Consider the following 15,435-nt stretch of genomic DNA (forward strand, 5'->3'; position numbering starts at 1 on the left):
TATTCACTAATTTATGCACCACAGCCCTTCTAGGAGGAGAAATACACTGAACTAACAATGCATATTGAAGTCTGTAAATCAAAAATGTAGACCTCAACTACAACCGGTTTAATATAACTTGGCAATTTTCATTTTTGGAAGACATGAATGTTTAGAGTATGGAGGAGAAGCTGCTTTAGTTAATGCCAGCCTGTCGTTAATGCAAAGATACCTGTGCAACATTGTGCTCTACACACAAAACCGTTTTAACGTATCGCTTGTAACGGATAAAAAGCCACGCAGACCCCCCCTACCCCTCAACTTTACAAAAAAAAAAAAAATGGAAAGGAAAAACCCCTTATAAATAAGTTATACATAGAGTGACAACTATATACATTATAAATTGTTCTTTGCATAATTAACTTTTACATAAATAAAAATGTATATTTCTGCTATGTATACGTGATTCAAGTACCCTTTCTACCAGATATAAAAAAAAATGTGAATATACGGTTTAAAATTAGACATACAAGTGATTTATAAAGCTGGAATATGCAGATGAATTTCCTGCTGCCAAAATGTATTTCAGTCCACTGTTCTTGTTCCAAGGTGATCAGAAAGTGCATGTTTCCGCAGCTTCAAAAAGACCAGGCTGCTTATTTCACGGCTTCCCTGTTCTCTTCTTGTTGAACGAGTCTTTTATTCTCATTATCTCCGCAGCACACATGTGGCCAAATACTCTACTGTACCATTCAGTTGTATGCCCTCTGCAAAATAAATTGGGAAATCAACATTTACATGAATAGCAAGCGTGAGCGTTAAGAAATAATTACCAGACATAGCATTCAATGGTTACATTAGTTCTTTGCTCGGTATAGGCTGTGCATTATTTATAGGCCACACGCTTATTTTTGACAATGAATATCTGAATTACAGCTTTATCTATAAAATTCCCAGCCCAGTGTGGTAAGGGATCCTTCATCATGCTCCATAAAATGCAACAAGATTCCAATAAATGTTTTATACTTGAGCAGATCACAGCCCAAACCTTCCTGTAGGTTAAAAAAAAAAAAAAAAAAAAAAAAAAAAAAAAAGGCACATAAAATGGCCAGGCCGATTCTGCCGGAAACCTTAAAGTTTAATTTTCCGCTGAAAAAAAGTTGTAGAATATCAAATACAGAACAAGCGAACAGCTAAGAAAATGCAAAATGATTAAAATCAACTGATTAGTTGACTACCAATACATAAGAGGTCGGAGATGTTAATTACCCCTAATGTTTGGATTTTTTTTTTCTTTTCAAGCATCACTAAAAAGTTGATTTCAAGTGTTGGGTTACCAAATGAATTATATACGAACAGTATTAATGAGTCCTACCTCGTGTCTGTCCTACACACATGAGTCACTTTACACTTCTGATTTCCAATGTTCTCTATAAGATGCTGGCATAGAACTACATGTCCCAGAATGCCAGTGACAGCAACATCTTCACAGTCAATTGAAGTAGCTGCCAGTATGCAAGTGCCACTTTGTGGGTCTGTTCTCCATGTCCTGTAGAATAAAAATAAGACACGTTAAAGAATTCGGTCATTAGTTTTTCCATTTATGTACATGCCCGATAATGGTTTTGAAACTATTTGTAAATTAAGTTTACAAATATAAAAATACTGCAAAATTATTTACAGCTACATGACTAAGAAACTAAGCACAGCTTAATCAGTCAGAGTGTGGCTTTCAAACATCTACTTAATTAAAAAAAAAAAAAAAAATTAAACCTGCGCTGAATACGGTACCCCAGGGACAGATTTGAGAAATTGTTGACTGATTCGCATGTGAATGAATGAACTACAATGACATGCATGGCAAGTGATGTAAAATATGAAGATATAGTCAGGAGGGGGTTGACATCTTCCAAGGCTTGTCCAAGCCTTAATCCCAACAATGTCTGCGGTGACATATTTTCACATTGCATAGCCAGCCACACATTGCGAAAATATTAACCACTCAACTGGCCCCTGGATATTGCTAGCACTACCACTTAAACGAGGTTAGAAGAGACAAAGAAAATCCCTTACTTTCCGATAGCACAGACACACATACACGCTACCGGAGACCTATCTTAGGACAACTGTTTGAGGAAATGCTTCCCAACACATTAACAATTTAAAAGCTATTTTTACACAATGAAGCCCTGTGCAATTACTGAAGCACCATGGAACATGCTTACCTTAAAACCACATATTCTTTGGATGGCAAAGAGGACATGCTTTCTGTTGAGTAATGGTAAATTTCGGTATCTTCATCCAATGTCTCAATAATCTTGGACTGATTGAGATTTGGGTCCCATGTATGCTGCTCCCTTAGAATGTGTTGTAACACCATGTGAGGCGTGCCTTCAATTTCAACGGAGACTTTCCATAGCCTGAGTGGATAGTCATTACTCTCTACCTAAAATTAAAAAAAAAGTGTAAAGACTCAAAAAAGGCTGCAAAACCAATATAAAGGGTCAGAGAAGAAAAGGGTAGACAGAACCGGTAGCGCTGTATTGGTTGTGGACTGATGGCTCTCTTGATGTGCAGCTACAGCTACAATCTTTTATTTTAAGATGCTGGTAGAACATCCAGTCTGGAGCTATCTCTTGGCTATCCCTGACATCAATACACTGCATAGCCATCAATGAAATGTATATTTACCAACCCAAAATGGGAAGTTTCAATGCTTTTCAGCTCCTTAACATTACTTTATTACTTCCTTTTGCCAGTCTCTGCCCTTCGATTTAGCTTCAAACTCTCTTGTACAACCAATAGCCAACAGAGTAAGAAGCTGAAAAACCTACGTTTCCTCTTGCATGACATGATTAATATAAATGTTGCCTCTTCCTTTGGCTCTTTTAAACATTATGTTGCCCTCCACACGACGACACTGAACTAAAATTGAGCTTTTTAAAACTAAACAGCATCTAGAAGGCGGCCAAATGCAAAAGAAACCGAATGAAATCTAGGTTACTGTAAAAAGGAAGGCATGATTGACAACCAACTGTATGCCAATGAAGTGAAATGGTGTTCTGATGCAGAGATCCAATGGGCAAAGCCTCTCTATACAAGACCTTAAAATGGTCTCAAACATTAATGGAGATTCTTCTCTGCAGAGCACATGGCAAATCAGTTAGGACATTTGGTCACCTTCCACTCTCTCCCCCAGTGCAATGTCCTTTCCCTTTTCTATCACCTTGGTCTCTAAGGGTCACTGGAGAAGATGGGTTACCAGGGGAGTGTCCAGCAGAAGGAGGACTTATTGTGTTTATAAAGTCCTGCCAACTCTCTCTCTCTGAGTCTGCGTGGAGATGATCACAAGGGAGTGGTAATTGTATCACGTGTTTACAGGCTTATCCTGCTGTTTCTTTGTTATTTCCATTCAATCAATAAATAGATAGTTTGGTAACAGCATATACTAACTTATAGTAATTTGTATATGTATTGTTAATTTGTTTAGCCTCTCTTAATAAATATTGTTAATTGCAGAAAACAAGGAGTGTGGACTCTGACTTTACACTCAATAGTTAGTGGTTATTGATAGCATAACAGTGTATATATATATATATATATATATATATATATATATATATATATATATATATATATATATATTCATACAGTAAATGTTATTCAATAATTACAGTAAGATTCATAAAATACACACACATTTTTATATTTATAACAGTTACCGTTTCACACAAAGAACGTACCTTCTTATAAGCCAGGTCCACGTTCTCAAAGCCAGAACATGCTACCCAGCCCCGGAATTTGTCCTTGGCATCTCTGAGAAGGCTCTGCATTGCATTTTCCAAGGAAATCAGAGTGTTGCAGTGAGCTGCTAATGAGGTCATCGATGCATTTACGGTGCTTACAGTTTCAGTTTGGCTAGTTTGTCCAAACCCGGGACACAGGTCACGACAATATTCAGGCAACTGCATGATTTAATAGGAAAGCTTTATTAAAAAACAAATATACAATTGACAAAACTAATTTAAAAGAAAAAAACAATACATAATATGTACATGTAATACATTAGATGGATGTACAGGACGTACCATGAGGACTAGAGCGTTTAATATTTATTCATCTGTTCATCAGATCCAGTATAAACTCACATCTGAAAGATGTACTCTGTATTGAACAGGAGTCAGATACTAGTCTGTATCAGAGAAATCAAAGGGGTCTATACACTAAATGGAGAGCTGGGGTTTTAATTCCTTCACTTCGCTATTCATAATGATGGGTAAACACGGACACATTTATCCATCAAGAAGGGCTTCAGCCCTGTATACAATGTAAAGACTGTTGTACAAGTGATCAAAATGCAGGGCTACTTTACCATTCAATCAGCTCAGGAAACACAAAGATTGTATTATGAGGCAACCTACCTGAAAGAGCCTGCTGCACTCGGCAATCATGTGAGCGAGACCCTGAGTTGCAGCCAAGTTCTCACTCAGGTCCTTTTGGTCAGGTTTACCAAGACTGTATTTTCTCTGGCTTGACCTAAAGAAAGAGAGAATATGTAATTTGTGGAGAGAGACAACCGTAAAGAACCAAAATGATTCTGACCAACATCCGATTGCTTTAGGATTGTACTTTTAAGGTCCAGATTAGCGGTTTTTTTTCTTAAGTCAACAAAAATGACTTCCAGGAAAATACTTTGAGGCGCCCAAACATCCACAGCAAAGCTACTAATACGGTACTGCGCTTACAGAGCTTTCTACAAAAGCAGAGTTTGTCCAGTATGGTCCACCCACCTGAAAATTCAACAGGCCCCATTTAATTACATTAGGAATGCTTTAGTGCATAATATTATAGAATTGGAAAAGAACCAGTTGGCCCATCTAATCTGGCTTTTTGAACTTCTAATTTAGAATGATATCTTTATGTATATCCCAAGCCTTCTCAATTTCCAGCCTATTGCTATTCCCACCAGAAGTCTATCCCAGGTCTATCACCGTGTCCATGGGGCCTGGTCATGGAAGTAAAGCTTACGAGATTTAAGCAAATCACTAAAACATATGTTTATACCTTTGATACTGAGCACTAGACTTTCCCAGTTTTTAAAACTTCTATACATGTTAAAAAAAAATAAAAAAAAAATTATATATATATATACACACACACACATATATACATACATACATACACACACACGTATATACATTTTTTTCTCTTTACAAATACTCAAAAGACATGTCTTTGGCCGATGTCTGCTGTATTCCTTCGTTCTCACTACAATTATTATATAAATAATAAAAAAACTATATAAAATTTGCTTTGGTGAACCAGGAGCTACGGTTGACACAAAGACTGCAGTGATGGAAGAACACAACAGGCATCCAAGGGTCATCCATGTGAACAACCCAGTGGGCCACATTTCACCTAATTCAGTGCGATTTCCAGTCTGTGTGAACAAGACTTTAACCGGGTGCCGATCCCTCTAATTCTACAGAATAACCCTTAAACAAAAACTCGAGTGCACAGATTATGTTATCTCGCACTTTTGTTTTTAATGTAGAATAAAAAACGCTTTCTACATGACATTACTACAACATATTTCCTGTCTTGTTATCTAAGAACAGCCCTACTAGACAACTTTACACAATTTGACAAAGCAATGGCTGATAAAACCTTAATCCGCGGAGCTCAGGACTATAAGATTATTTGTTCTTTGAAGTCTAAATCCTTCAGTAAAACATTAACAAGTATATGTTTGCCAATGCTCTTCAAAGTATTTTTTTTTTTTAAAGGAAGGAGGAATAAAGGACCTATTTACAAAGCCTGTAAAATACAATAGAGCACTCATGGGCTCATGCAACGGGAGCGCGATTAGATGAATGAAAATAAAAAAGGGAGCTAATCCTTTTTAATGACTTCCTATAAAAGCGGTGACCTGTTGTATTACATACCGAGTGTAAAGGAAGTCCAGAGGCCTACTATGGATAAGCCACGCTTATAAAGAGGTAAACCATAACTGTGGTGCAGTTACCATGGAAACCAATGCCCTTCTCAACTTATTAAGCATGCCTAAACAATGCAAGTCCATGTTCCTTTTACATATTCACGCCAGGCTGAGAGCACACATACAATAATATGCTGAAAAGCTATCATACAGTTTTTATGACATTTCACTTAAAAGAAACATGAAAATAACAAGGTTCACATTGAAGAAACACGGAAGACTTGGGCATTTTTTGGTGTGGATGAAGTCTGAAACGGGCTCTTTTTTATACTGGATTCTCTTCCAGGCTAAAAAGAAAGATATTCAGATGCCAAAGCCATCTAACACTGGGAATTTCCAATGACAAAAACCGAGGGAAAACAGGCAGAACTGCTTGTTAAGTACTACAAATTTCACAGACTGTAAATTATTTCACATACCTAGAAGATGACGAACTTTCCCTCCGAAGCGTGTTCAGATGAAACAGACTGGGGGCAAGGCACACAGCGATGTTGGTAGGAGTCATCTGGTTTTCATTCGCACAGGCGACCACATCACGGAGGAAGTACAGTAGGACTTTAAGGGCTTCCCGATTTTCATCCGGAAGCAATAGTATGGCAGCTTGAACAGCATAAAAGTGCTGATCCTTTGGCAGATCTGCAAATCAAATGGGAAAATGCACTAAATGTACCAACATTTCCCAAATAGCTAAAATCTCTTCAATGCCCATGTCCATTACAAAAGGACCCAGCAGATATACTGTAGAAGAGAAGTAAGTCCAAGTTTGCAAGGAGCAAAATACAAAATAGGATAGATATTTGTTACTTACAAATTGCAAAGGAGCAGGATAACTTATCTTTTATTTATATAGTGCCAATACTTATATTCAGGGTAAATGACAAGACAGAGACAAGCCAATACATTTGGTAGAGAGGGCCCTGCTCCCTTACAATCTAGAAGATTGAACACTTACATTGATAAACATGCAAGAAAGATTCACACAGCTTGCTTGTGAATATAGGTTCAGGCAAATCCCGGAAATACTGCTTCACCATGTCTGCCACATCGAACGCAGACTGCCCTTCATAGTTCACAAAAGTCGGATCCATTTCATTCATTTCTCGAAGACACTGAATCCTGGATTTAACACCCGATTTTCTAAAAAGACCAACCTATAAGGAAACGATAAAAGTCATACAAGTTTACAAACATTTGTTATTCAAATTAGTCACAATCATAGTTTATTTAGGGATGTGATATGCAATCGATTTAAGGCAAGTAGTTCTCCACATTTGGTGTTCAATTTCATCTTTTCTTTTGTCCAGAAAAACACAATCAAAAAAGATTTGAAGAAGCAAGTGCAGTGCTCCATGTTAAGCCAATGTTACTAAAATAATAATACTTCCCCTAAATGTTGTCCTGAAGAGCCTTACCAGCCCTCCAAGTGGATGATCTTACATTTTATTTAAAGAATAATCTACATTTTATGTTCCAGGTTTACTTGTAACCTGGATCAGAAGGCTGCAGTAGTAAGTCTGAAGCGATGTAAAGTGTGTAAGGCGAATGGAGGGAGGGGTGGGAAATAAGGTCATTTTTGCTCACCTATTGTACAAGGAGTGTTCTGTGGAAGTTGATACCTTTTAAGAAAAAGATGTAATGTTACATAAGCTTTTGACACATCTGATCAAATGCTGAACAGAGCTTTGAAGAGACCTCTGAGCTCTCAAAGCCTATGTAACTTTACATCTTTGTCTAGGTCGGTCCAATACAGGGTATCCATTTTGACAAAAGTCTCAATTTTCTCTTGTGCCAATACATCAGTATCCATCGTACAAGCAAACAGAATCTGAATTTGAAAGTTGCAGAAAACAAGAGTTGAAAAAGAAAATGCATACCACAAAAATGACACATACCTGATCAAGAAAGTGGATGCGCAAATACTCCATCGCCTGGAGGACGCTCTTCGGCAGCGGATGGCCTGTTCTTTGAACATTTATCAGAAACGGAACACCAAACACATTCTTATCTTTGTAATCCGGGGCTCTGATTTTACGGATAAACTTGGGCACAGTCCTGGAAGGAAGAAAGAAGTTATCCATACAAAGCAGAAGGAGAACCTTGTGTAGTTTGGGGGACCTACACATATTGAGCTCTGACTGCAACAAGAGAGTACTATTTTAATATTATTATTGTACCAAAATGTTGGTTTCTTAGGTTAAAGTATCAAACATTGTGAGGAATTGCAGCTATTTCCTAAATCATGGCTGCTGAAGGATCTACACTATTGCCATGGCTTATTTGATCAGAAGATACTGGTCCTTTGTGACAGATTCATATGCTCACTCACCAGTTCCACCCTTGTTTGCTAGAAGGGGAATATTTATCCATCAAAGCCGTTAGCTTCAGCAAAGCCAGTTTCTGAATCCGGTTCAGGTGGGCTGCCGACTGGCTGTCAATTTGGAAGGAGAGGTTCTCAGGCTCTGGACTTTGTCTGCGGAAGAAAGAATTAAAGAGTGATCTTGCAAGAACCCCCCCCCCCCCGCCTCCCTTCCAATATACAGTAGAGACAGAACCATAGCCTCGTTTTATATGGGACCCAATTTTACAATAGAACGGCAGTTACGAAATATATTATTGCAAGCTTTAGTTCAAAATATGAAACGATATTATATAGTGTCTGTTTAAGACAGAAAACCACGTATAAATCACACAATACTGAGTTATATCTCCTGCTTTTAAATACTTTAAAGGATTACTCCATACAAGAAGAAAAGCAGATTCAATGTTAATTCTTCATGACAGAAAATGGTCTTAACGGGAGTAAAACTGCCAGATCAGCTTTTCTCCTTTTATAGAATAAGGCTCGGAGTTAGAGCCAGATGCCAAATTAAATAGACAGAAATAGTTTTATCGGTTATTTTTTGCGATCTGCTGCCTGCTTAATTGGAGGTCAAGCCTATACAGCATTACGCAATATACAGAGCACGGTTTCGAAAAGGACCGGCCGCAGGATCTCCAACAACCCACAGTACAAAGCTTACCTCTCAGTTACCGGGACAGAGAGGCCTAATAATTCTTCTAAAAAAATAAGATAAATAAATAATAATGAGACTAACCTGCTACAATCTGTTAAAGACGACCCAATCTCAGAAACAGTAATGTATGGCAAAATCGAAGAGTCGCTATCCGTGCAGGGTTTGCAGCTGTCTAAGTCACCAAGGTCCTCCGTTTTTGACTTGCCGTTTAAATGCTCGTTCACTTCAAGGTGGATTGTGTTTGGTGATGATGGGCAAGGTGAGGCAGAATCATTAGCAAAATCAGAGTCCCCATCATCGGAGAACTTTTCTGACCATTCACTGACCAGTTTCCGCAGTCCATTAACATGCTCCATAACGCTGTCTAGTTCTGCAAAGACGTCGTCATCTCCCGGGGGCTCAAGCTTGTTAAAATGGAAGGGGTGGTTTGGCACGTTATCATATATGCTTAGCCGATTGTCAGCAAGTGAGAGAGGACTTGGGGGTGTTTCTGTATCTTTCGAGCTACTAGATCGCATCCTATTCCGATTGCAACCATGGAAGCTTCCAGTTCTCCAATTTACAGAGGTGTTATCTATAGGTGCTAAGATACTGTCTGTAAGTGCTTTCGGGAATGTCCCTGGTTTATGACCCTGCGGTATCTGGAACACCTGATTTTGATGCAAGTGCCTCTCATTTCTAAAATTCTGCTCGGATATGTCATTCCACAGAGCAAGTTTTGTAGGGTCAAAGTCTTCATCATACATGCCACCTCTTTTCATGTGGCTCCTCACTCTTATAACAGGGCTCGGGGTGCTCACAGTGCTGCTGTTTTCAGACGGACTACTGCTGCTGCACGTCCGAGAAGAACATGAAATTCCCTCTTTGCTTTGGGCATCTGCCAGATCTGAAATGTTTACGCAGTTTAGGTTCCGTAACTTATCATCACTGAGTCCCTCCAGCAGAACAGGACCACTGATGCTGGGCCTCTCTTTCGGAAGTGCATTTCTCTTTACGGTGGAGCTTCTTAAGCGTAGATTTTCCATTTTCCTCAGCAAACTTTTTCCCCTTTTACTAGGTGGCTTGTCATGCAACTTTTCCTCACTGATGATATTTAGCCCCTCACTGGGAGAAGGGGAAACACTTAAGGCTATGTCTGGAGAGACAAGTTTAACTGAAGAACATCTGGTAGAGCTTCTACTGGTTTCTAAATCTTCGTGCCTCTTGGAGAAGCTGTCACTCTCACCACTACTTGAGCTGTGCAATGAGGACACATCCTTTTTCTCTCCCTGATCTGATATATCCTTTTCACTTTTAAGCCTTGGACTGTTTGGCAAGGACAATACTGGTGGTGCTTCTGCTGCAAAACAATCTAAATTCTCAAGCCGGGACCATCTCTGGCTTTGTCTTTGATACGACCACTTGTTGCTTATTGCACATGGTTCATCTTCTTCAGACTCATCACTCTTAAAATACAAACAAGTAAGCATTAGAACTGATATTTCATCAAACTTCTAAACAAACAAGTAGATAGCAAAGTAGAACAGAGTCCGCTCCACCAATATTTGGCCCTTAGCACTAAAAATTAGGACATTTATAACAAACTCCCTTTTATTTTTTACATGTCCACAGTCCGTACTTACCCGTTTTCTCTGTCGGCTTATTTCAACCTTCATTGTCGCACATTTATTCAATGTGTTCAAACGCCTGTGGAAAGCAGAAATATTTACACATTCTATTTAAAAAAAAAAAAATCACAATCTGCTGAATGTTTGCAGTTTTTGATTTGCCCTTCACATTATCAGTTACACAACAACAATGCAAGGCAGGACATTCTCATGCCGTACACATTTACTCCTAGCACGCGCAGTTTTCCCGCCTTATGTCGATCAAATGGAGAAATCCTGGTACACCTCAAAAAAGGTATGTATAGTACCTCACAAAAGTAAGTACACCCCTCACATTTTTGTAAATATTTTATTATATCTTTTCATGTGATAACGCTGAAGAAACACTGTGCTACAATGTAAAGTAGTGAGTGGACAGCCTGTATAACAGTGTAAATTTGCCACCCCCTCAAAATAACTCAACACGGCCATTAATGTCTTAAACCTTGGCAACAAAAGTGAGTACACCACTCCAATTTGAAAATTGTTACAAGGTCTCAGGTGTGAATGTAGAGCAGGTGTGTTACGTTTGGTGTTATCGCTCTCACACTCTCTCATACTGGTGACTGGAAGTTCAACATGGCACCTCATGGCTCTCCTTTCATAAAGGATTGGGAAACTTTTCATAGCATGTAAAACCAGGTAGGCAATTTAGTAGGTAAAAAAAAATAAAAAAACACAAAAAAAAAAAAATCACATCCAGAGACAGAAAAATCCATATAAAAAGGAAAATTATAGGAGCCGTGCCTATACCTGGCTGCTGGGATTTGTCCAGCCCTGTCCTTGAGAACATCTACACATAAACAAGCACAAACTAATTTTAAAATTACCTGCCTTCTAAAAACGACTGCAGCGAGAGTTTATGCAAAAACATTACGAGACGTCACGCTACGTTAACAAGCATCAAGGCATTTCTTCTTTTTTACCTGTACAATGATTCCATTGCATCTCTGTCCAGAAATTCATGATCATTTTTCACAATTTCAATATCAATCGGAAACTGCAGATCTGAAAATATAAAACATTGAAACCATTAATCCAGATCATTCTGACAGCCGCTAGTAAACTTAGAGGGATGGAAGTTTTTATATCTAAACAAATCAATTCTCTACAGCCATTTCTTTTTAGAGTTGAAAAAAATATATATAAAACCTTTACTTTTTATTTTTCAGAGACAAATTCGCTTCCAGAACAGTTTATTTGCACGCGAGTCTTGACAATATATACATCATGGTTTACTAGCTTAATGCTTACAACGCGTTATCCATATTATCATAATATTTACATACTTCTATATGTAATACGCAAGCATACATATATAACCGAGACACAATGAATAAGCAGCCATGAAAATATTCACAACTGATAAATAGTACTCTTACACAAGCGTCACACTACAATTAAACTGCAGCCATTATACGCATTTCATTCAGCTTCGTGGTCATTGAATTTTCAGATGGTCCGTTTTACAAACGCATGCATGGGGTGATTCGGCAAAATTCCCTCAGACGCATTTGTCCCTTTCTCCTCCCCAAAGCCAAATGCCCCGAAGGAGATGCTTTCAACCAAACACATGTGCCTTTACGTGATGTCCTCTCCTCCAGTCAACTGAACGCCGCGTGTAGGGGTCCGTGTGGAAAGCCCCCCTATTGATTTCAATGGGAGCACTTTCTTAGTACTGATTGACAGCTTTAAGCAGCCAATCAGTAGCAATACATAGTGTGTCATGAAAAGGGGGGCAGCTTTTGTGGCAGGACCTGCAACTTCTGTATCAGGTAAGTGCTTAATTTTTGGTGTCTTTCCCCGTTTTGGACACACAAAGCACTTTAACATGCATTCTAATTTAGTAGGGGTGCCAGTTGGATTTTACAGCACGATTATTTAACCAGGATAATAAAATAGTGTTTATTTGGGGGGGGGGGTTAAGAATGTTTTAAGAAGTTACAGATAGACTATTTTGTCTACTAACCTTCAAAGAGCTGGGCATATTGTGGAAAGCCAGCTGCTCTCAGCCAGTCGCAGGCCTCTTTTGCTTCAATTTCTAAAGGACAGAAAAAAAGGCACACATCATGAGCATCAGCAATTTTTTTATTTTTATTTTTTATTATTGATGTCACATCTTCACATTCAATTATATAAACTACGAAATCAAATGGGTCATTTATAAAGAGCATTTCCGGTACAAACAAAACAATGGCCTAACCATCAAAAAAAGTAATGACTACTCTCCGGTTTTTAAAAGCCTGCATCAGAATAGTTACTAAACTCGATCTCAAAAACTAAACTACTCTGGTTTCAAAAGCCAGTGGCAAGCGACGTCTTCCCACAAAACAGACTGGATATGGAGGTTATTGCCAAATTGAAGAAAATCCAAGTCAATTCAAACAACGCCATTATTGAAAGAGACAGCACTGTATGGTGAACATGATGTAAACTGAATTCGCACATGTAGGTAAAAAGAAAAAAAAATGGCAATATCAACGACGGATGATGTCATGGCAGGACATCAAGCGCCAGATGAATTTATGGGTCAGGAGGCTCGTGTCTCTCCCCCCCCCCTCTAGAGGTGCAGTTACACTGCGAACACACAAAGAAATTACACAAACATACAACAGTATCCAAACGAAACGCATTATATTTCATGGTATTAACACAAAAAAGCACGCATTTAAAAACCCCTGCCTGAACCGCACATTTCCATAAAACGGCTCGCAGAATGTCGAAAAGATTCCCAAAACATTTGCGATGAATGTTTTTTTCCCTTTACTGCCAAATATATTAAAACGACGCTAAATAGCATGCCAACACTCTTCACAGCAATCCCCAACATATGATATACATTATATATTTTTCTATTGAAAAACCATTAAATATATAGTATATATTTATCTAGCATATTTCGATGGATATGACACTGCTGCGTTCCCCGCAGACAAATATCACATCGCTCTGGCACTTGCTTTCAGGCCAACAGATGTTGAGAATTAAGCGCTCATTTTGTGGCAATTAATAAAAGCCGAGAGCCAACACTTTAACATTCCCACAGGAGCGGGGTCAAAGTCTAACCTTCCCGAATTACAGAACATTCACCAGATGCCTTAAAAATGTAAACATGCTTAGTAGGTTTCAGAGGCAAAGCACACCACTAAAAATCCAACGGGAGCAGCAGAAACTTCAAGATGTTTCGGAAGGTCCATCTGGTTTCGGGAGGCCTAAAGGAGGGAAATGCAGAGGAAGGAGCGCAGACTTGAAGATGCCGGTGACGTCCGAGCAGCGGCAGGGGATTTGTTGCAGATGTCAGCTGCGTAACTTCCATGGAGGCAAAACTACAAAGATCTGGATATTGTATGTATGTTTCCCCCCCCACACACATACCGGAACATTTTAGTATTGCAGTTTGTGTGGATACGGCTTTTTTTATGAGGAACTTTCATATATACGGTTACACACATACATATTAAGAAAAAAATTATAATTTGGACCCAAGCCATTTTTCTTTTTCTTATACAATTTTTTATAGACGGACTGCTTGACCGGGCCACCTACTAGAGTCCGTCTCGGTATGCCCTGTGCATTCTGGCCATATGCCAGAACGTTCTAGGAATACTTAGATGGAGTTGTGGTAGGAAAGGTGAAGCAAAACAAGAATCTGGGATAGTTTCCCTTTTCCTCTGCTTCTAGGTGACCACCCTTAGCAGACCCTTACAGGGATTTTAAAGATATGCTTGGCTTGCCTCACACCATGATTGCTTTGCAAATGACCTTCACGTGAGTAATGGATTAAAGAAAGACAAAGATCTAGATACTGACAATGGTCAGAAAGAGAAAATTAAAATAGGGTACAAGTACAAGTAACGCAATTGAATTACCAAATCTACGTGGAAAGCTTTGTATCCTATGTATGGTCTCAATAGTGTGGTGTTTATAGGGAGTCTAAGAGGTCTATGACGTAGATTGCTGTAAATTAACTCTCTCACCTAACCGCTCAATATGAATGGCCAATGCTGACATGTTTTACCAGCAAGAAAGGTTGAGTTGACCCTGTAGAACGCATAACTTAATGTGCAAGAAGGCTGTGATGAGATCTTATGCATCACACAGGGCCAACTAAGATCTTCCAGCAGCAGACGATCACTGGGGTTGGCCCTTCGTGATGTGTAGGAAAGACAAGTGCTGGAAGCAAGCATGTACCAGCTTGACAGCACAGAGTGTACTGTAGGCACGCATAGCCGAAAGAGCAGAACGGAAAGCAAACTTAAGGCAACAATATCTTCAGAACAACAATCATTCCACTGGCACAACGTAGAGATAACTTATTACATCTAACATGAAGATGACTTTATAACAAAGCGTTATTAATTTGCCTTGCACTTTACATAAAACATGCTTAAGAAAACCTTCAGAACTAGATAAACTATAAAGCACAATAAACATAGAACATATAGTACATATATGTGTTAATGGTAAAACACGCTTGTTCAAACCAAGAAAGGAATGTAAGTTTTAAGGCTAAAAACTGTTGATTGCCAGTTAAGTATTATTTGGACTGAAGTCATCCATAACTTCCAGTAAGAGAAGGTTATCGGAAGGCAGACTATATCATCATGTAATGGAAATAGACAACCTCTTAGGGCAAAAGAGATTTAAAAAAAAAAAAAAAAAAGTTATTTTCTGGTCAGGGATTAACACTTTTCCCAATTCCTATACTGTACAATATTTTATGGTAAAGAAATCAGGTTAATTTTCATGAAATGTAAAATAGGCAACATATATGTATTAGAAACCAACCCAGATTTTA

General features: G+C 38.6%; 1 protein-coding gene across 1 annotated transcript in view; it reads right to left on the reverse strand.

The window, feature by feature from the left end:
* Nucleotides 1-640: 640 nt before the first annotated feature.
* LOC149285893 (rho GTPase-activating protein 7-like) overlaps nt 641-15,435 on the reverse strand; it is a 148,303-nt gene continuing 133,508 nt past the window's right edge. Inside the window, exons 2-14 of the mRNA XM_089494776.1 lie at nt 12,607-12,678; nt 11,564-11,645; nt 10,614-10,677; nt 9,073-10,436; nt 8,304-8,447; nt 7,870-8,029; nt 6,930-7,128; nt 6,397-6,613; nt 4,401-4,515; nt 3,723-3,944; nt 2,205-2,425; nt 1,355-1,528; nt 641-746 (exon numbers count right to left, since the gene is read on the reverse strand). Coding sequence (XP_089350902.1) covers nt 641-746; nt 1,355-1,528; nt 2,205-2,425; nt 3,723-3,944; nt 4,401-4,515; nt 6,397-6,613; nt 6,930-7,128; nt 7,870-8,029; nt 8,304-8,447; nt 9,073-10,436; nt 10,614-10,677; nt 11,564-11,645; nt 12,607-12,678 — 3,140 coding nt within the window. The remainder of the gene's footprint in view (nt 747-1,354; nt 1,529-2,204; nt 2,426-3,722; nt 3,945-4,400; nt 4,516-6,396; nt 6,614-6,929; nt 7,129-7,869; nt 8,030-8,303; nt 8,448-9,072; nt 10,437-10,613; nt 10,678-11,563; nt 11,646-12,606; nt 12,679-15,435) is intronic.

The sequence above is a fragment of the Sceloporus occidentalis genome, unplaced genomic scaffold (genome assembly GCF_023333645.1).
Source record: "Sceloporus occidentalis isolate IW3139 unplaced genomic scaffold, rSceOcc1.0.p SCAF_75, whole genome shotgun sequence".
Classification (NCBI taxonomy): domain Eukaryota; kingdom Metazoa; phylum Chordata; class Lepidosauria; order Squamata; family Phrynosomatidae; genus Sceloporus; species Sceloporus occidentalis.